The sequence below is a fragment of the Sceloporus undulatus genome, chromosome 6 (assembly GCF_019175285.1).
Source record: "Sceloporus undulatus isolate JIND9_A2432 ecotype Alabama chromosome 6, SceUnd_v1.1, whole genome shotgun sequence".
Lineage (NCBI taxonomy): Eukaryota > Metazoa > Chordata > Lepidosauria > Squamata > Phrynosomatidae > Sceloporus > Sceloporus undulatus.
This window is the reverse complement of record NC_056527.1, coordinates 94,347,566-94,371,841: the sequence shown is the minus strand read 5'-3', so window position 1 is coordinate 94,371,841 and position 24,276 is coordinate 94,347,566. Positions and strand designations below refer to the sequence as shown.

The following is a 24,276-nucleotide window of genomic DNA, read 5'->3' as shown; positions in this document are numbered from 1 at the left end:
AAAGAGGTCCTGTTTGCAGAATCAAGAGGCTGGTGGGTGGGTTTGGATGCAACTTGGTATGGCGGCTTGGGAAAAGATGGCTTTCTCCCCCTCTCTCTCCCTCCCTCTTTCTCTCTCTCTCTCTCCCTCCAGCAGCAGCCCCCCGACTCCTTTGAGTCGCAACTCATGTGTCACACTCCCCCACACACACAGAGAGAGAGATACACACACACCACGACGTCTCTGAGGCTGGAGGCAGGCAAGAAGCCTTTGGCGCCGCCCCTAAATAAATCGACCTGGAAAAGGAGTGAAAAAGTTTTGCAAGAGGAAGCCACGTGGTGGAGCCTAGTCCGAAGGAGGAAGATGGGAGCCACCCCCGGCGAGGGCAGGGGCACACGCCTACACACAACACACTACAACACACACACGACGCAACGCACACACGCAGGAAGCCTGCCTGCAGCAGCACAGCAACCCCTCCTTTTTTTAAACCTCAAATACTATTTTTTGGATTCTGATTCAGACATTGGCCTCGTCTCCTACTGCTCTGCCCAATCGGCATGAAGAGCACCTCCAAGAGGACCCTCCTAAACCTGGGTCTCTTCTCTTTATTGCCCCCCTCTTTCAGAAGCGGGAAGGTCGGATGCAACCCAACCCCCTGCCCAGATCCCCCTTCTTTTCTTCCTCCTCTTCCTCCCTTCTCCTTTTCTCTCCTCTCTTCTTTGCTTCTTCCGCTTCCCCTTCTTCCTCCTCCCTCTTTCTCTTCCTCCCCTTCTTCCTTTTCCTCCCTCTTTTTCCTCTTCTTCCCTTTTTTTCTTCTCCCTCCTCCTCCTTTTTCTTCCTCCTCCTCCCTTCTTCCTCCTCCCCTTCTTCTCTTCTTCCTCCTCTGTCTCTCTTTTCTTCTCCCTCCTCTTCTAATGCTCCTCCTTCTTCCCTTCCTCCCTTGCCTCTCCTCCCACCTTTCCCCTTTCCCTGAGCTCTTAAAAGAGTCGAATGAGATTTTCCTTGGTGTAAACTTAAATCAAAGGGCTTCCCTGGAAAGCTGCTGCTTCAGGGGGTCCCTGTTTTGGGGAGACTCCTCCTCCCCACAACTTGCCTTCCTTCCTTGTTCCCTCAACGCAAGAGGAGGAGGAGGGCTGGCTGGGTTGGGGCCATGTTAGTCTGCGAGAAGAGTTTCTTGGGAGAGAGACGCCTGGCTGTGCGAAACCGCTTTCGACCCGCCACTGCTTTTCAGTGCTAAAGTTGGAGGGGGCTTAATAATACTAATAATGTATAAATTGTTGTTTTAAAAAGCTCCCCCAACCAAGGCAAGGCGCGCAGGGCTGTCCTCCTGGCCAAAATAATCTCCCACCTGAGGAACTTTTGCCCTGTTTTAAGTGGTTGTGGTTGTTGCGTGATTTTGAGTCGTACGACTTATTTCAACCCATCAGGGGGTTTTCTAGGCAAAAATGGTGTATACATACACACACACACACACATAATATATATATATATATAGAGCACCTATCTAGTTTTCTGGGCAAAATTAATAATACACACACATATCAATATAAAGACATATAAACCCATCAGGGTTTTCTGGGCAAATTTGTGTATATATACATAACTACACATACAAAATAAGGACACACGCACTATATAAACCTATCTGATTTTCTTGACAAAATTTGTATATATATGTGTGTGTGTGTGTGTAAACAGGCACACACACACATAATATAATAAACCTATCAAGGCTTTCTGGCAAAATTTGTATACATAACACACACCTCAAATAAGATATATCTACATATAAAAACTATTGGGTTTTCTGGACAAATTTGTATATATAATCATCACACACACCAATATGGATGATTTTAATCCATTAGGGGGTTTTCTGGGCAAAATTTGTATGCAATAAACATAAAGCCAGTATATAATAAATAACCACAAATATAAAGAGTTATTTAATCCTATGGGGGTTTGCTGGACAAAAAGTGGTGTTGGTGTGGTATATATATATATTAATATACACATACATACACACCACACAAATATAAAGCCATATAACCTATCAGGTTTTCTGGGCAAAATGTATACACCACACAAATATAAAGAAACATATTTAAATCCCATTTGGGTTTTTTCTGAGTAATATATATATAAACACACACACAGATATACTGTATATATTTAAAACCTATTGGGAATTTTCTGGGCAAAATTTGTAAATATACACACACACAAATAAAAGCCATATTGTGTAAGTGTGTGTGTATTAAACCTCAGGGGGTTTTCAAGCCAAAAGTGTATGTATAATATATACAAATTTTAATCTACGAATATATTACAAATTTTGCCCAGAAAAGCCCCGATAGGTTTGCTCAGGGTGGGTGTATGTGGGTGTGGGTGTGTGTGTATATATACACACACACACACCACACCACACACATCGAACCTATCGGGGTTTTCAGGCCAAAATGTGTTTGTGTGTGTTGTGTGTATTTGCCACCTCCCCCTCTTCCATCTAGGAAAGGGCGTCCCACTTTTGCCTCAGTGTTGTCTGTGGAGAGTGGCGCGCAAAACAAAATGGGAAAGTCCCACATTAAGAAAGGCAACTAAAGAGAGTTTATATAAAGATATTTCATAAGATAAAGAAGGTGGGGTGTGTGTTTGTGCGTGTGTCTTTTCCACACAGATACAGAAAGTGCCAGCATTAACATTTCCAATCCTGGATGGTTTTAAAACAAAACAACAACAACAAGAGTCTCTTGACTAGGGAATGCATAACATAATCCCTCTTGGACAAAATGGAGGGGGAGGCATGCTCTTCGAGGAATGGATGCAAAAGGGGGCCAGGGAGACCCTCCTCCTCTCCCTCAGCATGGCTTCCTTCAGAGGAGTGAGCTTCAACGCCCAGGGTCCTTTGCACCACTTTCTTCCACTTTGGAGGAGGAGGAGGAAAGCAAAATTAGATGAACAAGGCAGCATCATGCAAAGGAGGGTTTCCTCTCTCCCGCCCCCGTGCCTTAAAGCATGCCACCATTAGCCTTGGTTCCATGAATGGGCTTCACTGGGGGGGAAGGAGGAGAGGAGGAAGCCATCGGAATCAAATACAGTGATTATTATCCTCCAACCAACTAAAAGGGCGGCGATTGAAAGGGCTTCCGCTTAACCCTTCTCTCGCACCAGACAACATGTGCGCCTTCCTCCTCCTTTCTACATCCATATCTCTGTATAACTGTAAATGTGTGTGTCTATCTACACACACACCGTTTCTATGTGTCTATCTATCTACACATATATGTCTGTATATAATGTTTGTGTGTATCTATCTATAAATATTATACACACGTGTGTGAGCATAATGTGTGTTGTATATAGATATAGATACACACGTCTATATATCTGTCTATATATAATAACACAGCTGTATATGTTTGTGTGTGTGTCTATATATATATATATATAATAATATACATGTGTGAGAGTATGTGTGTCTTGTGTATATATATATAAGATACACGTCTATATGTGTATCTACATAATAACATTATGTCTGTATATATGTGTGTGTATCTAGAACACACATTTCTATATATCTGTATATTACACAGGTCATATACACACATAATATAATGTGTATCTATACAGTGTGAGTATGTGTGATATACATGTATATAACACACACTGTATGTCTGTATGTGTTAGCAGTGTAAATGTGTATAGATACGTATGTGTGTATATGCACACATGTCTGTGTAATATGTGTGTATAGATACATGAGTAGATATGTGTATCTATATCTAACACATCATGCATGTATTTATATATACATATATATATATGCACATATTGTTTATATATACATGTCTCTGATATACGTATATATGTGTATCTATATATACCTACATACATACACACTGTGTGTAATAGTGTGTACATGTGTATGCATGGACATTGCATGGGGAAAATGTGTGTATACATACATATGGTTGACCACCACTGGGAAGGCATTATGGAGAATTTGATCCATCCTCCCAAGGAGACATACATGGGAGGCAGATGGGGAGGCAAATATATATAGATAGATGTATTTTTCCCCTGTCTGCCTCCCATGTATGTACTCCTTGGGAGGAAATGGATCAAATTCTCAATAAATGCGTATACAAGTTGGAGGAGGGAAGGGATATCCTTGGGTTTTATTGCTCTGCAAAAGAAGAGGAGAAAAAGATTGGGGAGGAGAGCAGACAAGCCCACCCCAAAATGGCTGAAATGGTTCTGGAAATCCTTTAGCATCCCATTCCTATGTTTAAGCAGGAGCCCTATTCCCTATCCAGTGTTGTAGTCTTGTAATTTTAAAAGATTGTGTCCTAACAAAGAAAGCCTGGATGTCAGTCCCACTGAATACAGAATGCAAAAGTTGAGGTAGAAGCGCAAACAAGGCTTGAGTGGATTTGGAAACCCATGAGCACCCCATCCCCATGGCATTTTTGTGCAAGTGTAACTCCCCCTGTGTGTTTAGTGTACATATTCCCTAGCCAGTGTCATACAGTATAGTGTTTTAACTTTCAAAAACTGCCTCCTCACAAATCAAGCAAGCCTGGGTGTCAATCCTACTGAACACAAAATGGACACATATCCAGGGGTAGGAAACTACAATAACAAAGTACAACAACATCCAGAAGCCAAAAAACAGGGAGACTTTTCTTGGCCAACCAAACATGCACAAAAACAAATGCTGCAAGTTTGCAACATAAATGTTGCAACACTTATGCAAGTTCACAATCTTTATTCTGGGCATTTGGGTTGGCCAAGAAAGGTACAACAACATCCCAAATCCACAAAACAGGGAGACCTTTCTTGACCAGCCAAACATGCACAAAAACAAACGATGCAAGGTTGTAACATGATTGTTGCAACACTTATGCATTATTTTGTGCATTTTGCAAGCATTTATTTTGTGCATTTGGGTTGGCCAAGAAAGACAGTACAACAGCATCTGAAATCCACAAAACAGGGAGACCTTTCTTGGCCAAACAAAAAAAATGCACAAATGCTGCAACACTTACGCAAGCTTGCAACATGTATTTTCTGCGTTTTCCAAGCATCCATTTTGTGCATTTGGGTTGGCCAAGAAAGGCATCCCAAAGTACAATATCCCAAATCCACAAAACAGGGAGACCTTTCTTTGCAATAAATAAATAAATAAATAAATAAATAAAATGTACAAAAACAAACGCTGCAAGGTTGCAGCATAAATGTTTCAACACTTATGCAAGCTCGCAACATGTATTTTGTGGTGTATTTTGCAAGCATTTATCTTGTGCATTTGGGTTGGCCAAGAAAGGCATCCCAAAATGGAAGGAGGGAGGAGGCAGGCTTACTTCTAAGAAGACCTATAGGCGATTGCACTGGGCTGTCTGTTCAGTCTTAAGCTCTTTCTAATAAAGGCGCTTTTTGCAAAGCTAGGTTTTGCAAAGCAGGGAGGAGGGATGGCATCCGGCAGAGGCAATGGGGGGACAAAGGGGAAGATGGTGGATGCAATCCTTCCCCCTCCAGCCTCCCTCCTCGTGTCCTTCCAGACTTTCCAGGGAGGGGCATATTATGGTGTTAAAGGGTTTAGGCAGAGCAATAGCCAAGCTGGCTCAGAAGAGGCACCCAGGGTCCCCTCTGTCCTGGCCATTATTATCCAGGAGGAGATGGAAATCTTTAAAGCATGCCAGTCACACAGAGAGAGAGATGGAGGGGGGAAGGAAAGGAAATTGCAAGGTTGGGGGATGGGGAAAGGGGGAGGTTGTTGCCTTGTTGGAATGCGATGGCCCTTTAAATGGCTGTTGTGTGCCAGTGGCAATGTGGGGAAGGGGATGAGGAAGACCCCCCCTTCCCAAAAATGACTGGGTTAGAAAGAACCAAGTGGAGTCATTTAGAATATGTCTCTCTCTTCTTTTTTGCAGACTTTTACGCACAGGAAGGCTCTTGAATAAGCATAAGGTTGCTGTTGGGTGGTTGTTAAGAGCAAAGTCTTTAAAGAAAATAATACATCACAAATTTGAACTCTGTGTGTGTGTGTGTTTGTGTGTGGTGGGTGGGTGGGGAAATCGATTCTCCTGATCGAACAGGAAATTTGATCCACACCACCAACACCACCACAGCAGCCCTGCTTTTTAGAAAAGGAAAAAAAGGGGGGAAACACATTTTTTACCATTTCTTAAAATGGTAGGTACTAGGGGCTTACTACTTTGTTTTGTTTTGTTTTGTTTTCCTTGCAAGAAATTATTAAAACGATTTTATGATTTATGTATAACTACAGGCAAGAGTGATCTTTAAATGGCACATCTTTTTTTTTTCCATTGCATTGTGATCTACCAGGGCTATTGACTTGTTTTTGAACCTTTTGGAAAGTTTGAGGGTATTTCCAGATTAGGTTTCGATTGTGGAGTCTTGCCTAAACTGGAAACATTTTTTAATTAGTTGTAAGAAACAAAAACCAATTAAATTCCAAGATTTTGATAGTGATTTGTTTTTTAAAAAAAGAGTTTTACTAGATTCATAGATTTCATTTTTTTTGTATCCTCAAATTGTATAAATGTTTATGAATGAACATCCTACACTACAACACAACAATTTAGAAACTCCCCTAAAATATATATTTTAAAATTTCCCAGTGCAGAAATACTATTCAATATACAAAATGTACAATTGTTTGGATAGATATTTCAAACTAGTAGCCTACTAAATAATTCAGGGAAAATGTGGACAAAATAAGTTTTGCATTTTTATCCAACTGTAAATGAGTCACATTTTTAAAACAATACAATATATATTAATTCTTTCACTCAGTCAATCAATCCGGGGGGGGGGGGGTTTGAATCTTCCCAAACCAATTTTTTCCTCTTAATTAAATATTTTTCTATCATTGATTGTTTCCTCTGTTTAAGAGTAGTTGGTTGTAATTAAGAGTTTTATCTGCATGCCTTTTGATCTTTTAAACTTCATAATCAAAGGTGTTTTTAATTGCATTTGTCAAACACAGGTTACAAATTGGCAGATTTTAAACATACAACCAAAAAGAGCACAGATATTGTGAATACCTTTTCTAATTTAAAGCAAAAATAATTTACACATGCTAATACATTTAAAACAGGTCAAAAAGTGACTATATTGGTTCATATAGACTAGAGGCACACACCATGTGCAGTTAAAAATTTCATGTATGCATTCCAAAGTCAGAATAAACTTCCTTGAAAACAGCTTAACCCTTTTGTTCAGTTCCCCCCCTCATTTGTAGACTGTTGTATGAGAAAGAGACAGAGAGAGACAGAGAAATTCCAAGTGACAAAAGTTCATGCCACAATAAATGTGTTGGTTAAAACCACAGGACTTGTTTTCCAATTAAAGAGGAAATAATTAAATTTAAAGAAATCAACAGTGTCTTATTTGAATGTATATTTAGAGAAAGTCCACAGAAGATGCAGCTACTGCAAGGGGGGGGCTAATCTGTGTTCATCCATTTTAAAAAGGTGGTACAGAAGTGGCAAAAGTTTAATATTTGATAATTATACATTTGAATCAAAGTTTAAATAATATTTCCTTTCCCTTTCTCCTTTTATTTTTTTTCCCTTTCTTTCCTCCAAATATACAATTTACCTTTGATTGAACCAAAGATCCAGTTTTATCTCTTGCATTCAGTAAATAGATTATGAACTTCACTATAGTCCTCCAACAATAAGATTTCCCTCTTTTGTTTCATAGTGGATTAAGTTTGGTTACCTTATTTAAAGCCCCTTTAAACAGCTGGGAGTGGATAGGTCATTTAAATAAGAACTCTTTCTTAACATACACACATACAAAATCGATGGTTTTTGCAATAAAAGTTATAATTTTGGTTCATTTTATTTAATATGTTTTCCTTTCTGATATGAATTATGTACCTAGTCATTCAATCTTATCTATTACTCAAGGACTAATAGCATATTTTATATGTAAACAATATCAGAGGAATTTTTTGGGAAAGGCATATAAACATAGTGGGACTACTGTTCAAAAATGGTTTTCCCACTTCCTATTTTCCGTAAACTATTAGCTGTTTGTAAATTTCACCAAGCTACATTTATAACAAATAGAATTTATCTTTTATGGAGGTTCCGTTGAATTTCTTTTTCTAAACCATCCAGCAATTGCCATATTTTAGACAACTCTGGAGGTTGTTGTTTTTAAGCCACTCATTCTAAGGCATATTTAATTTTTTTAAGGTGTTAAAATCTTTGCTAACCAGGATACACATCACATTCAAATATGAATTATGTACAACAAATTATAGTTCTATTAATTTTAATCATACATAACTTAAGGTTCATTTGCTTACAAAATTAATATCAGTAATTCAAAAATAATCCTCCTAAAAAGATAGGTTATTAATTTTAACCACAAAGAAAAAGTGATTTACATTCTGTATGGCATATAAGGAGTTAAAGCTTGGAATTTAGAAATTACATCACTTGGTTCTAGGCATTTGTGAGACATATACCTTGATCCCAAACATGTTTATTTCATTTCTGCTAGACTTACTTCCAGGTAAGCATTCTTTTGACTGCAGTCTTAATCCACCTCTTTATGAAACTAGTAGCTTAGTTTAGTAAGTTTCTGTTGTGTTTTCAGCTTTTTCACCCAATAAGTTAACGAAATTTGTCAAGATTTTGCTGCAATCACCAGAATTTTTGTTTTAAAGGATCAATAAAATATAGAAGCATAAAACAATGTGCTGTTTAGCCTAAATTCTTGGGTGCTTACATTTTATATTTAATCAAAATATTCACATCTTTCAGATCTAAAATAATACAAGTAGAGTTTTAATACCTCAAGTAACAATGCCCCTATAATAAAAATCCCTGTTTCCCCCATGCTATTAACATCTTCTCATCTTCATTTCATCATCACCATTTATCTTTACAGCATCTTTAAAACACTGTGTTTAATAAGCTGAATCACTGTATTGTTGTTGAAAGAATCTGTTCTATCAATATTTGGAGAAAGGTGTTTTTAGATGCATCACACCAGATGAAATTAGTATATTAAGGTACACTTGGAATAGTTAATTTTTTGGACTATGACTCACAGAACCTCCCATGACAATTGGTGACTGGGAGGTTTTGAAAGTTGTAGTCCTGAAAAATAACTTTCTCAATTCAGTATTCCTGCTCAGATAATATTTCAAAGTACTTTTAGCATTTAAGAGTTTCCAGAAATACATTTTAAAGAATTTTAGTAGATTGATTTATTGGTGGTGCTGGTGGGGAACCCATACATTTGCCATGCTCTGATCTTTTATTGGTCATACCAGTGGCATCATTATTTTTTTCTCACTTTGTTTAGCTTTTTAAAATACAGTATCTCAGAGCTGGACCCTAAATGAATTACCTTGTGCAATGGAAGACATGTCTTCTTCACCTGTATTAATTCCTGTCTCCAGGAGTAGTTGAGATAACCTCAGCAGGTGTAGCTATTCCTATTTCTGTAGACTAAACTGAACCTGCTTAAATTCTTGCTTCTATCCAAGTGTCAGCATTCCAGAAATTCTCTCTTCCTTTGCATCTGGTCAGGTTCGAGAGAAAGACAGATGCAATACAGTACAGTGCATAATTGAAAGTGGGTTTCATGCTGCAGGTTGAGATTCCATTTGGGTTCTGGAGGTGATGAAGTCAAAGATTCCTTACAAAAGTATATGCAAAATCCCATGGTTCTACATGTTCATTAGGGATTGCGAGAGATACAAAATGCAGCCACTAAGCACTTGGTTCTTGCAGCATATGGTTTGAGAAGCAAGCATTCTACCACTTTTTCTCATTGGTTTTGCAACCCCATGCTCATTCATTCTCCCTTCACCTATGCAATGTAAAACAAAATCAGTGGCACCAAATCCCTGCTTTTAATTCACCTTTCCATCAGACCAGTGGTTCCCAAACTTTGGTCCTCCAAGTGTTCTGTCTCTCAACTCCCAGAAGCCCAAGCAAGATTGGGAAACAGTCAGAAATCCTAGAAATTGAATTCCAGAACATTTGGTGGACAACAGTTTAGGAACCACTGCACTAGACCATCAACTGATCTAAACTGTGTGTCTCCCATCTCATTACTATGACCTGGGCAAGGTATCATGTAGTACCTTGAACCTGCAGTAACTTAGCCATCCACCACAATAAACACTGCACAAATGTGTATAAAAGGTTTATACAGTAAGGTATTTTTTGGTTAAACCACAGAGTGGTCAAACTAAACATAGACAAAAGTATGTCTAGATTCATATACTTCCTACAAGCATTTTAGGAACTTTCCAAGTAAATGGAAAGGTAAGAAAACACATCCTCTGGAACCATGTCTACATGCATCACTGTATTTAGAAGTTCTCATTCGCCTCTACAAAGAGGGAACATTGTTAGTAACCTCCTCCTACTGTTTAATAGGTACAGTATGTGTTTCCCATTATGTGTATTGTGTGGTGAGTTTATACCCTATTTTACAAGCATTCTGCTTTCATCTTTGAAAGGAGGGGAGAGGGACTCAATGACTTCCACAAAGAGGTGTATTATCAAATCCGTTTACTGTTCTCTCCCACCCAGAACCACCTGAAATGAGCGAGGACAGAGGAACAAGTGAGAGGAAAGACGGACTCCTTTCTCACTTGGGCATGTCAGTTTTTTCATCAGCTTCATCCTCACTGAATACAACAAACGTCAGTATGGTTCCTCATCTAAACAGAGCCACTCAGCCAGAGCATGGGTCAAAGAATAATCGTCCCAAGATCCTGCATTGTCAGATGTAACTATAACAATGGAGCACTGTTGTCGTAGCTAGGTCTGACAATGCCACCCCACCAAAAAAAAACAACTACCTTTTCAGCTATGTAGCCTCCCAACCAAAGGGTTTCTGAGGCACTGCAGATCAAGGCAGTGGGAAATGATATCTAGCGTGCTCTCTCAGTTGCAGGGCGTGTTGAGAACAAGCAGCTGGAAAGAGCCCTTTGGGGTCCTGCTGCAACTGCTTCCCAACATGCCCTGCAACTAGGTGAGCACTGCAGGTATTATTTCCCAGCATCCCAATGTGTAGGACCTCAGAAATCCTTTGGCTATATCCCTGCCTGGCTGAAAAGGTAGGTTCGAGGGGGAGTCACATTCGGATGTTTGCAGCTATAAACACAAAACCCAAAAGTTACAAGCTGGTAAATCTCAACAGAATGCCAGGCAACCATTTTTGGATTACAGTTCCCAGAATCCCCTAACCTTCCCAGAATCCCCCAATCAGCAGTGGGGATTCTGAGAGATGCCTTCCAAAAAAGAGGTAATAATATCAAGTTCTGCATTTGACTCACTTCCACAAGCTTCCCCTTACAAGACAGCACAAAGTTAACCTGCTATGAGAAATCACTTGTGATTGCTTGGTCAAGATTGAAATTGCATTGCCTAAGACATTTTGCTGCCCAAGGCAGAGCAACACGTGCTACATCCTCCACCCCTCACCTATCTGAAGAGAGATAGTTTCCCAAGCCAGCCAGGTATTTTTGAACATGAAGCAGGAAATCGCATGACTGTGCCTCCTTGCTGTTGTTGTGTGTCTCCAAGTAGTTTCCAACTTATGGTGAGCCTGGATGTGGTTTATTCAGAAGGGGTTTGCCTTTTCCTTTATCTGAGGCTGAGACAGTGTGACTTGCCAAAAGTCACCCAATGGGTTTCCATGGCTGAGTAGTCCAGCCAAACCACTACACTGTGCTGTCTTTCTGCTGCCTTCTTTACCAAGAGGTCAAAATGCAAGACCAATAAATAATTTCCAATTTCAGGGCCTCCTAATTTCTTGCTGCCTGAAGTAGCTGGTCCATTCTGCCTAATAGTAGGGCTGGCTAGTCCTGAGTTTAGCTGAAGTATTGAGAACCTGCTCTGGTTAAATTATATCTCCTGTAAAAGATGCAATATGCTGTTTTGTAAATAGCAAAGAAGTAGTATGCTGTTTTATAAATAGCAACTAAAGAACAGTTAAACTCTTTTCTCTCTTACCATGGTCCATAAAGTTCTGTAGTTAAAAAAAAACCTTAGTAGCTCACAAAACTACCAACCCCAGGATTGAAGTTGTATCAAAGTGTTATAATTGTGGAGTGTCAAAGAGATGCCTGCCTCTGAACCATTTTGAGGGAAACTTCATTTGGAGCCAATGGGTGCTTACCTTGCAATACAAACAGAGGGCAACAGATAAGAGAGTTTTTATTTCTGAGGCTCTGGCAAGGAGAGAAAGAGTTGCATTTCCTCTCCCCATTCTGCAGAGTCCAAAGGTTATCTGGCCTTTCACTGTTTATTTATTTATTTGTTTGTTTGTGGATGACATTTCTATCCCACTTTTTGTTTAAAGAACTCAAGGTGGCGCAAGTTGCTTTCCTCTTCCCCACATTTATGTTCAATTTATTTTTATTACCTAGGAATATAAATATTAATATTCCTCACATTTATCTGCACAGCAACAACCCCATGGGGGTAGGTCACCCAGAGATTTTATGTGGTTCAACAGGCACTTAAATCTCCCAAATCCCAGTTCAGTGCCCCATCCCCTACATCACATTGGCACCCCTTTTCCTGTTATTATCAAATTATCTTTATGTTGATTGTTGATTCACTCCAGGAGAATCACGCAGCACAGATCTTGCTTTACTGTGGCTTTCCTAATTTTGTTGAAATATTCCGTTGTGTTTAACGCTCATGCACTAAGATTTGTTTGATTTTTTTTAAAAAGTGGAAATTGAGGCATGTTTTTCCAACCCCGATGAAAAGTGCAAATGTATCGTTAGGTATAAAATTCCCATGTCTAAAGGAGTGTTTGCATGTGCAGATTCAGAGATGCGCTACCCAAATACAGGGAGATAAAAAACACCAAGAGAAATAAAAACAAAGCAACATCTGATGAAACAAAACAAACATTTCTTGTATACTGGAGTATTTCCTGACACTATTGAATTCCAATGTTCCTTGAAAGTAAGAAATCGCAGTTTTCTCTGAATAAGACCAACTACAGTACTTGCAACCAGATCACATCCTTTCTAGTTCATGGTATCATGTTTGCTAAAATATGGGATGTTTATTTATTGATTTCTATTTTGGTGTGTGGATATATGTGTATGTGTATCCCAATGTATTCTCTTTTTGTAACATTCCCAAAAACTGTCTCTTTACTGCCATTGAACAATTGAAATTTCACCAAAATATCCACAACCCCGTATTTTCTCCCATAAGCATATCCGATTTGGACCCTTCCCTCATCAATGTTTAAACAGTAAAAGTTTTAATGAACTACTTCATCATTACCAACCTATCTAGCGAGGGAAATGTCAGTTCTCCAAGTGGATGTCCTCTGTCGCTGAAATACCATCAATTAAGTAAACTTTAAAAAGGGCGAGAGAGCTATGAGTACCACCATGTACCCCAAAAGTTTACAGAAGCATAAAAATCCACACAAATCCCACATCCTAATAGGGTATTGGAAGGCCACTAAAAGAAGCACAGTGAAAAGTTAATTTGCTCAATGGGCATGGGATGTTCTCTGTTACAGGGAGCATGGAAGGGAAAGGGCATGGGATGTAATAGAGTGACTGAACATTAGCACTATACATTGCAATATTCTGTTACAGTTTCAGTCTGTTAAAACTGAATCTAATTTGCCGTTTTGTTGTCCACTTGCACAGATTAAGAGGATAAATCTTCTGCTCTTCATGAAGTGCTTTGAATTTCACCATTCTGAATCCTTTCGTGTCATCGCAAAATATGGCTACCTCTGCACTGATCTCTGTATCAATATCATTTACATACACATTATAGCACCAGTCCAAATACAGATCTATAGGACACTAGTGTTTTCCTCAACTGTCAAAAATAAAATTATTACAGTTTGTTTCCTGTGTTATAATCAGATACCAATCTTGGTATACATGAAAACCCATTGATTTTTACAGTATGTTTCCTGTTTTTTTAATTGGATCAGAGACCAACTTGGGATGTCTTCACTTTGCTTTAAAGCATTTACTATGGGTTTTTAGAAATTAAAATTTATCATATCTACTGATTTTTTTCTAGAATTAGGGGAGGGCAGGACATGCTAGAGCCATGTTGATTTTTAATTATTTATTAGAAACATTTCTACACAGATTTTTGAGGCAAAGAATCCCAAGTGGAAAATTAGGCAATAACATACAAAACACAATTAATTTAAAACAATAGAAGTGTATGTAAAGTTGCCACAACAGTCAAAATCCCAGTATAAAAGACTGACCTAGATTCAATTAAGAGCAAGGACTGTTGTGCAATTATGCAGAGGGAGCTGCTGCCTCCAGATGCTTTATGTCATCTAAATGTAGCAAAATGTTAGTTATCTGATTTGTTGTATTTTTTTCCAAGACGAAATATGTAGTGTTGCTCAGTCTATACCTAATAAACCAAATAAGCCCATGGTAAAGTTGCCAATCCATCTGGGCAACCAGATTTCACCAGGATTAGAAGCTTTCCATTGAGTGTCTAGACCATATTTTGGCCTGGATCCCAAGCTTTAATTTAATCGCTCTTGATGCCATCGATTCTCTGCCTTACCCTATGAATGATTGTATTTTATAATTGTATTACTTATTTTTATCTATTTTTATGAGATGTTTTTAATAGTTTTATAGTCTGTAAACCGTTTTGATCTAGGAAAAAAGGTATACAAATATTATTATTATTATTATTATTATTATTATTATTATTATTATTATGATGATGATGATGATGATGATGATGAAAGAAATAAAGTATCTAGTCCTTGTAGGAGTAGAGTTATGGGGAAGGGGGTTCAGTTCACTTTTCTGTACAATTTGTGAGAAATAGTATAGTATACTATAGTAGGCTTCAGCCTACTTCCTCATAGATGCAGAGGAAGTAGGCTGAAGTCTACGAACGCTCATACTACCAGCTTCTTTTTTTTCCAGTTAAGGCCAAAACACACTGCAGAAATAATCCAGTTTGAGACCACTTTTATTGCCCTGTCTCAATGCTAGGGAATTGTGAGAACTGTAGTTTTGTGAGACATTTAGCCTTCTCTGTCAGAGGGTTCTTGTGCCACTATAAAGTGCAGCCCCCAGGATTCCCTAGCACTGAGCCAATGCAGTTAAAGTGGTCTCAAACTGGATTATTTCTGCAGTGTGTTTTGGACCTTAGTCTCAAAGGTGCTACAAGATCGCTTTGCATATTGATTTATCCAGACTAACACAGCTATACCTTTGAAGTCTACCATTTGTGAGAAACAGTCCTTCCCTTGTTTTCCTGGGTGTTTAACCAAAAGTCCCAAACCTATGACAGGTTCTGTAACCAGAGCAGTAGCAAAGTTGCATTCCACACCAGAACAAACCGCAGTGCAATCGAAGTGAGCTTGAATGCGAATTCTCTGAATGCACTTTTCCTCTGACTTTACCAAAATGAGGGATCACTTCGGAAACACTGCGGAAGCGCTTCGCAAGGAGCTCCCATAGAAAGGAATGGCGTCTGAAAACACATTCACGTTACAACATGAATGCGCATCATTGGAAGCGCAGTCACGTCAGAAATGGCCCTGAACTAACCCGAAAAACCACCAAAAGGCCCGTGTGATATACCTCCTTCTTATCTCAATTCCAGTTTAATGTTTCTTAGGCCAATGTAACGACACTAAAGGAAAGTCTGGCTTTTTAAGGAAAATTTGCCTGAAGTCTGTTTACTAGAGAAAAACTGCACAAAAAGCAGTGGATTGCAAGAAGAAGGATGCATATAAAGCAGGGTGAAAACTATGCTACACTAATTAGTATTTAAGGATATTATTATTATTGTTGTGTTTATGTTTATTATTATGTTTATTAATAGAGCATACTAGGCTTTACATGGTGCTTTACAAAGCGAACACCCCAATACAGGTAAAAGCCTGCCTATGGCATACAGTCTAAAAGCAAAAACAAGATATAAAATTAACAATATATCGTTTTATATATACATGTATATATGTTCCTTGGTGTTTGTTGTTTTTCATAACTGACTTGAAGCAGTAATATTATGCACTTTATTAGATGTCCAGAAAAAAAATCAAGTTCTGTTCTGAGAGGCTTTTAGGGATCTTCCACTGCCTGATGTGGCTGGAAAAGAGACACCCCATGACTGCATGTTCTCTCCACTCTCTACTACTACTACTACTAGCGGTACTAGAGAGACCTTTCCCATTTCCTCATCTTTTTTTATACTTTGAAATGTTAGCAGCACTATCTTAGCCATCTCTTGTTTTACCATCTTTTCCTCCTGCCTCAGGAATCATATCAGCAGTGCTTCCGAGAGCCATCTGTAATGTTTTTGACTGAACCATAGCAGGTGCTGTCTGGAGATCTACCTTCTACCCCAGCAAAGATGTCTATGGGGCCTCCTAATTTTATCAGCAGTACCTCAGAGAACCCTCTCCTGTAGACAAGAGACATCATTTTACACTCCATTATATTTCATGGGACTTGAGGATCCATGGATTTTGGTATCCATGGGGGGATCCTGGAACCAAACCCCAGTGGATACCATGGGCCCACTGTACCTTGTTTTCCTGCCATTCCTTCTTCCCTCAGGAATCTTAGCAGCGGTGCCTCAACTGTTTAGGGAATTAACTGGACAGGTTCATATGGGTGCAGATAGTCCTTCCTATATCCTAGTACCAAGCCACTGGAAGGGATGTGAGCTGTGTAGTGGCTCATTCACATGAGTAGTCCATAACTATTATGCATGTGATACATATTATACATATGTTACATACATGTTATATATGTGTAAAACAGGCCAATATCTAAGCATGAAGGTCTGAACTGTGGTGGTGGAGGTTCAAAGAGTGTTCATGGCTTTGTGGGACTAGGCACTACCCTTTCCGCTCCAGGCAACAGCTGGATATTTTAAAATAATAATAATACCTAATTGTGTGACCAAGCTGTTGAAAGCTTTCCCCGATTAGAGCCACAATTAGGCATAAAACAGTAATCACAATTACTACAGTAACATTTGCATTGGTTTAAAACCAAACCTTTAAAAGTTGCCACCGTGGCAACCTTCCTATAGGAAAGATATGAAAGGGGTGTGATAAGGCATTTTTAGAGCAACACTACATTTCCCAAGTCAATCCCCCCCCCCCCCCATGATTGGATGAAAAGGGGAATTATTTCTCCGAAACGCGGGGCTGTAATGTTGCTAGATATTTATTTCATGCTATTAACTCCCCATCTCACAGAAGCACTTAATGAAGGAGAAACAAATGTGTGAGTAGCACTTTGTGGAAATGTGATATGATATCTGGCTTGCCCTGCAGCACAGGCCATAAAGTCATTGGGCTAAACAGTTCCCACTAATTGATTACCAGCTCTACTTATAGCAGGTAGATTGGCTATTTCCACATTTCAACTGCTTCACGTTGTGGCACCATTCCAGCTCCATAACAATTTGTAAGCCACTCTGATAGCCTTTTGGCTGAAGAGCAGGGTATAAGTATTATTAACACTATTCCACCTTCTATGAATAGACAACTCAAATTCTCCATATATATGGAAGTCCTATATTTAAAAACATCTTCTATTTGAAGGATTGTCCATTTCAAGCCCAGTTTAAAGATAAAGAACTCTAAGAAGGAAGAGCTGAGATGGATCTTTGAGCTGTCTATACACAGTTAGCACCTGAACAGCAAAGTAAGCAAGTAGACAGGCTCCAATTTTCATCATGTCCATTACCAATGGTTTTGTATGGAAACTAAACAACACTAAAAAATAAGATAGTGCCAGACACAGTTGTCAGGGGTCTAAGAAATATTCTCCTGATTTTATTGTCTTGAATGGTCTATGTCAGAACCACCTGAACTGGTGAAATACGAAGTCCCTAGTGCCAAACCAAGTGAGCCAGTCTAGAATCATAGACATATAGTTGGAATGGACTGCAAGGCCTGTCTAGTCTAACCACCTTTCCATGTACGAATACATAACTAAGGCACTCCTGAAATATGACCATCCAACCTCTGTTTAAAGACGTCCAAAGAAGGAGGGTTCACCATACTCTGAAGCAGTCTACTCCAATCTCTTGTTGAACAGATTTTACAGGAAAGAAGCTCTTCCTAACTTTTAGGTAGAATCTCTTTTCTTGTAATTTTCATCCATTGGTTTATGTGCTAGTTTCTGGAGCAGTTTTTTTTTAAAAACTCACTACATCTGTTACATTACATCCCTTTATATATTAAAATATGAGAGTCATATCACCTTTCAGTTCTCTACGCTAAATGTATCCTACCCTGTAAGTAATTTCTCATAAGAGCTAGTATACCTTTGATACTTTTCTTTTCTCTGGACACATTCCAATTTGTCAGTATCCTTCTTAAACTGTCTCTAGAAGAATACTGTTGGAATATCAGGCAACAGTAATAGAAACTTATTCCTCTTGTCCTTGAAAGTCATCCTCTAGAGGTTGAGCAAGTCCAATGCAGCACAAAATCCAACCCCAAAGAACTCAGACTGAATTGGGATTAAATGATCACTGTCTTCCAAAAGTTGTGCCATATAATTTCCCTCCCAAAAGTATGTGTGACTGAATGCTCTTTGCCAAAAACCTTTGCATCCAGGGTGGATTTCTTTAGGTTTGGCCAAACCATTGCTTCCTTAAGCAGAGCAGGCATGACTGTCATGCACAAAGAACCATCACTACATCCTGGAACCATCCCTAAATCCCTTCAACTAGCTTCAATCAGCCATAAGGAGCAAGAATCAGTTGGCTATATTGCTCTAAGTGCTTAATTTATATCCTCTGGCGACATCAACAAAAATTGAACTCAAAACAACTGGACCAGATGTGCCATTGAAAAATATTGGTTGGGTCTGTAACAATAACCATCACCACAGAGTTGACATGATAGATGTAGGCAAGTACAGGGACTTACATGAAGGTACCCAGGTCTTGGCAACATATGACGTTTCAGCTCCTCCAACTATGAATCGTGAATGAGTAAGGTCTTATTGACTGTTCTGATCTGAAGCAATCATCCTATTAGGCTACAGGGCACAATGGAAGAGCTACTCAGTACCTAGGGGTTGGGAGAGGAACCAGAAAAGGGAATCTCCTTTGGTCACCCATACTTCCTCCATAATCACTTCAGCAGAGGTCCAACCCTGCAATATTGGAGAGCCTTACAATTCCACCCACCACCCATCCCTGATTTGCATAGAAAGACAACTGGTGTCATTGGCATACAGTTGACATTGAATACCCACACTCTAGATAACTTATACTATACTAGTTGTTTCATCTTTATGTCACATAGCATGGGGACAAGACAGAATCCTCAGTATCCCATATAACAAATCAACAGTCAGAGCATCAAAGACAAGTCTTTCAGCACTGCTTTTTATAAGGAAGAACCAGAGCCCCCTCTTACAAGAATGCCTCCATGTGGCAGGCAAGGGACATTTATTAATGGGAGCAATCCAATAAAAGTAAATTTATTTTGCTAGAAAAAGCTTATTTGGTTGGACTACAATTCCCACATGTTCAAATCAGTGCTTAGAAAACTGTACAAAACCAGAACTGGGAAAAGTTTGGCTTCCTCTGTTCAAAACAAAGCATGACAAACTTTATTTGGATGGACTACAACTCGCACAAGTCGAAGGCTTTCATGGCGGTCATCTGTATTTTTTAATGGGTTTTCCGGGCTATGTGGCCATATTCTAGAATAGTTTATTCCTGACGTTTCACAGACGCCTGCATCTGTGGCTGGCATCTTCTCGTGGGTTTATAAAAGCAATTCTTGCAAAGTTGTTTTAAAAAGCTGGCAAGAAATTACAGTATCTCTCCCCCCACTCTCAATGCAGAGTTTTAAAAATCCAGTTTCTCAACAGATAAATATATTTCATATTTGTTAAAATTGGGCCAAGATCCTGTTTTTTGTAGTTAGAATTCCTCATCCTTTTCTCTTCTAGAAGACAGCCCAATTTGCCCAGATTCTTGCCACAGCCATGTGCTGACTGAGATGGGAAAGGCAGGAGCTGGCAGAAAATTCCCAGGCAATAGTCTGTTGAATTTCTACAGCTGAGAGAAGTGATCACATCTTGCCAGATCTCTAGTGAATTGCTAGCCTTTTTACTTTTTACTTTCTTTTTAAGTAGGTAAAATTAATTAATTAAACAATTAAAATAATCTTGCAATGCATAACAATTTGAATTAATTCATTAATGTTATTCATTGCAACATTACTTTTTGTTCTTATTTGATAAAGAATGCAGTCTAAGTAATTAATTGTAACTGATTACTCCTAATTAATTACTTAAAATAATGTTGCAATGCATAACATTATTTTTTGTGACAAAATATTCAAATTCTTGCAATTGAAGTTTAAATGAAATAATGAAAGTTTCATTATTTGACTTAACTAGATTCAGAAGCACAAACTGTGAGATTCAGATTTGCTGGCATACCAGCCTTGTACCTTCTCTTTTAAAACAGTTACCCTTTGGCTGCTGGGAGTTACCGTGCAACAACATCTGAAAGGCTACGTCATTCCCAGCCCTATTTTAAAAGCAAAAAAGAAGAAGAAATTAGTTTAAGCTGTTTAAAATAAAACAATACAGTTAGAAGCATTATTATTTAGTTAATGTAGACATCCTGAGAGGGGGGAGGAGGAATGCTCTGTAGAAAAATAAATTGCTTTAAGGGATAGTGAGTGTTTTTAAATTAGTTTTCTGGTTTGGGATTTAAAAATCATAGAAGTCTTGAATTATTGTTCTGATGTTTTCTGTCTTGCCTCTGTGGACTCACTCGCGCTAAATGGCAAAATGGCTGGACTGTCTGTCATTTAGCAGCTTGAAAGTCAGCTGAGCCCAACCTAAAACAGGGGAAACAGTCAAAATGGAAGACAGGTCACAGCCAAGACCGTCTATATGGGCATCGTCCACTGGGGCCTGCTAATTAACAGAGGAAGGGTTCTGGGGGAAATCTGGATGGTTAATGGCTTTAATTATAGAAAATGCACCGGATCTTCATTTTAGCAACACAGCAAAAGTTTAATTGCCATGAATGCAAACATGCTCTAAAAGGGCATTTTCATGCTTCAAAGGTCAATGAACCCAGAGCTGCTGATCTAAATTGCTTTTAATCTGGTTTGATTAGGTGCGGGGCTTCCTGTTTTGCTTAAGGAAATGGCTTTGCTTTGTCACACCCTTGGGTATATAAGGAGTTCTCAGGGCTCCTGTTCAATGCCAGATTCTCCTTGTGCCTCAAGAGCAACTTTGAAAGATCTAATAGGTAAGACTCTAGCATTTCAACTGTCTGTGAGCTATGCCACTGGCGCTTAGAAATGTTTTATTCGGAACATAGTTCCCAACACTGGCTATGCTTAGGGTTGCCAGAGTGAAAACTAGAGAGAGTTCCTGAACCTTTAATAGTTGTGCAGAAGAGGACATTTCAGCAGGTGTTGTTTGTCACACAACCAGGTAACAAGCAATACTTCCCGAAATGTCCTTTCCTACAAAACCATTAAAGATGTTGGAGCTGTCTCTAGTTTTTATTCTGAGAATCCTAGAGGCTGGCTGGGAAGCTAGAGAAACTGTAGTCTAAAACAGTAACTTTCTCGTGCTCTGCAAGATGCCACACATGAAGTATAACATTCCTTTAAAAACTGAAAGGGCTAATTTATAGATGAGCAAATCTTTTTCAGTTCTGCTTTTCCTGTATTCAAAAAACACTTAAAATTCTTTCCATGTTGAAAACAAAGAATTTTACAAATGTGGATAAATTGTTCAAAAACTGGTATCAAATTATCCCTGAATTGTACTGGCCTAATTCAGTAGGTATACCCATTCCTAGCATAGAAAGAAAGATATTTTATTAGTATGCCATATATGGTAGGTATTAAAGATGAGAAGTCTGGGGGAACAGGAAGATTGCCTAACTTACTTTAGAACCAATATGGATGAGTATTGAAACCTAGTTTTTTAAAATTAAGCATCCAACTCTGAGTCTGTACAAATTGAATCAATTAAATTCAGTTTCTTTCACACTTAAAAGTTTAAAAATCTCTATCTTCAATATCAAGAAATTAGTGAATTTTAGTAACTATTTACTGAAAACAAACTGAAGCAAACCCAGACCAGCTCCAAGGTGATTTGGAGCAAGAGGTGTCAGATTGGACAGGGGAGTGCTTTGATCCTTTAAGACCTTGGACATTTTACCTTTTTGGGTCTGAAATTTCCAAAATCCCCCAACCAGTCAAAAAAGTAATATTTCCAAGCTTTATCTATTCTAGATTGCTAGTTCTGTACTCATGATGGCCCCTTGAACACCTTTTCCTGACTTAAAATGAGACAATGAAGCATATCTCAGTTACAGTTGGTTGGACAATCAGTTGCAACACCTAAATGGTTTCAGCTGTCAACCACAGATTCAGAATCTGGCCAATGGGAAGAACACCACAAACTTAAAATTCTGGCTGTGAGACTTTAATAATCAAAGATAATCAAAGCTTGGGGTCATCCTTAGAGGTATCAAAAAAGCTGCTGGAAAAGGGCTATTCCAATAAATTTAATTACTGGAGCTGAGGGACAAGATGGACCCAATGCATTCCATGTCCTTAACCTAACTGGACGAAGCACTGTACACAGGATAGCATCCTTCATTGCAACTGACTATAGCAGGCTATATTAGGGGATGCAGGAGAGTCCATGTGGTATGCACACACCTCTACAATAGATAAGTGTTTCTGAAGGGCTTAGCTCAGATGATTAGGGACTGCCACTGCTGTTTTCCAAAACATGTGCCATCCAAGATAACCACTGTCTAATGGCTGGACTGGCCCAGTGAGATGTGCCCACGTCAATTGCCAGGAGGGATAAAGTGCCCTTTGGTTTTTCCATTTCACCACACCAGAAGGTATTTTTCCAGCTTTGTACTACTGCAAGGTTATAACACAAACATCAGTTTAGACAGAAGAGCATGGAGTGTCAGTGAGCACATTGTAGGAATTTAGGATGCTGCCTAGAAAGAAAATACTGATAAATTTGGACCACTGCTATAAAATTAAACTCAGAGTTCTTAAAAACCACAAATGAGACAATCCTAGAGCTATTTAATATTTGCAATTGTGTTTTTCTTCCTCCTTAAAAAAATTGTGATAACTTTTATTTCCATTAAGACCATTATTATTAGTGTGAGTTTTGGGGGGTATTGGTTTTTTTTTTGCATTGTTTAGATTTCCAAAATATAAATATGTTGTACATACACACCATCAACAAAGTCAATTATATAGCACAAAATAATAACACAAATTCATGTACATCCTCATGACAATATTCTAATGATTAATACATAAGTTCTTCACTCTGTTTATAACACATACATTTTATTAAATATCATATGGCCCCTAAACTTACTTACATCAAGTCAAGATAATATGTAAATTGTAAATAATTATCATGTTACTGTTATAATTTATGAATGTGAAATTTTCTCTCTCCATTATATTAATAATTTTTTCTTTATTTATAATTATGTATTTATAATTTACTCTTATTTGTAAATAATATAAATAAAAATAATTTATATTATTTATAATTTATCATAATAAAATCCTTATAATAAAATGTATGATTTATATTATTTTATGTTATATTTTAAAATAATAGAAATAGTAATGAATTTACATTATTTATAAACTATCCTTATTTTATAATATTTTATAACATTTCTTAAGATAATCCATTTATGTAAATTTGTATTTACATAAATTAATGTGTTTCTAACCTTGTTTGTATCAGTAGATTTCAAGGTGTGGTGCAATCAGACAAATCACCTTAAAATAATTAAAACACAATTTAACAAGTAAAAAAGAAAGCTGCAAACTACGGTAAGTATACTGTCATGCTCTGTATCTTAACCTTTACTGAAATTGTACTGTTAATTGATCCATTACATTTTTTTAATCTGAAAGACAAATAAACAAGTTGGACAATTTGTATAAAAAACCCCACCTTCTTTTAATTCTATTTGAATAACTTCCTCCCCTATTTTGCATACTGTATGTGCTCCTTTTGATTTGCAGAATTCACCTGCAAACATGATGTCTTTCAAAGTTCTCTCCCTCCTTCTGGTCTCTCTCAGTTTTGTGCTCATGGAAGAAAACGGCACCAGGTTAGTGTCCATGAATACAGATCTTTAAGGAATTTGTTCTTTATTAATTCCAGTATGAAGTTAAACATCCACCAGATTCATACTTCTTTCAATGTTGTAACTCAGATTT

The 24,276-nt window shown here is 38.2% G+C and overlaps 2 protein-coding genes across 7 annotated transcripts in view; one reads left to right on the top strand and one right to left on the bottom strand.

Annotated features, from left to right (window-relative positions):
- The window catches only part of IGF2BP1 (insulin like growth factor 2 mRNA binding protein 1), a 124,229-nt gene extending 118,866 nt beyond the window's left edge, over positions 1–5,363 (bottom strand). Inside the window, exon 1 of one of the 2 annotated variants that reach the window (XM_042474538.1) lies at positions 5,349–5,363. The gene's annotated coding sequence lies outside the window, so the exon portion shown is untranslated. Of the gene's footprint in view, positions 1–206; positions 222–5,348 lie in introns of those variants that run through there. The other variant, XM_042474539.1, reaches the window with a different exon arrangement.
- Positions 5,364–6,104: 741 nt separating this feature from the next.
- The window catches only part of LOC121932571 (gastric inhibitory polypeptide), a 24,846-nt gene continuing 6,674 nt past the window's right edge, over positions 6,105–24,276 (top strand). For 2 of the 5 annotated variants that reach the window (XM_042471316.1, XM_042471311.1), the window contains exons 1-3: positions 20,396–21,287; positions 23,798–23,883; positions 24,079–24,167. In XM_042471316.1, coding sequence (XP_042327250.1) covers positions 24,094–24,167 — 74 coding nt within the window. In that variant the 5' untranslated portion in view covers positions 20,396–21,287; positions 23,798–23,883; positions 24,079–24,093. Of the gene's footprint in view, positions 6,181–17,632; positions 18,126–20,395; positions 21,288–23,794; positions 23,884–24,078; positions 24,168–24,276 lie in introns of those variants that run through there. The other 3 variants (XM_042471314.1, XM_042471313.1, XM_042471315.1) reach the window with 3 other exon arrangements.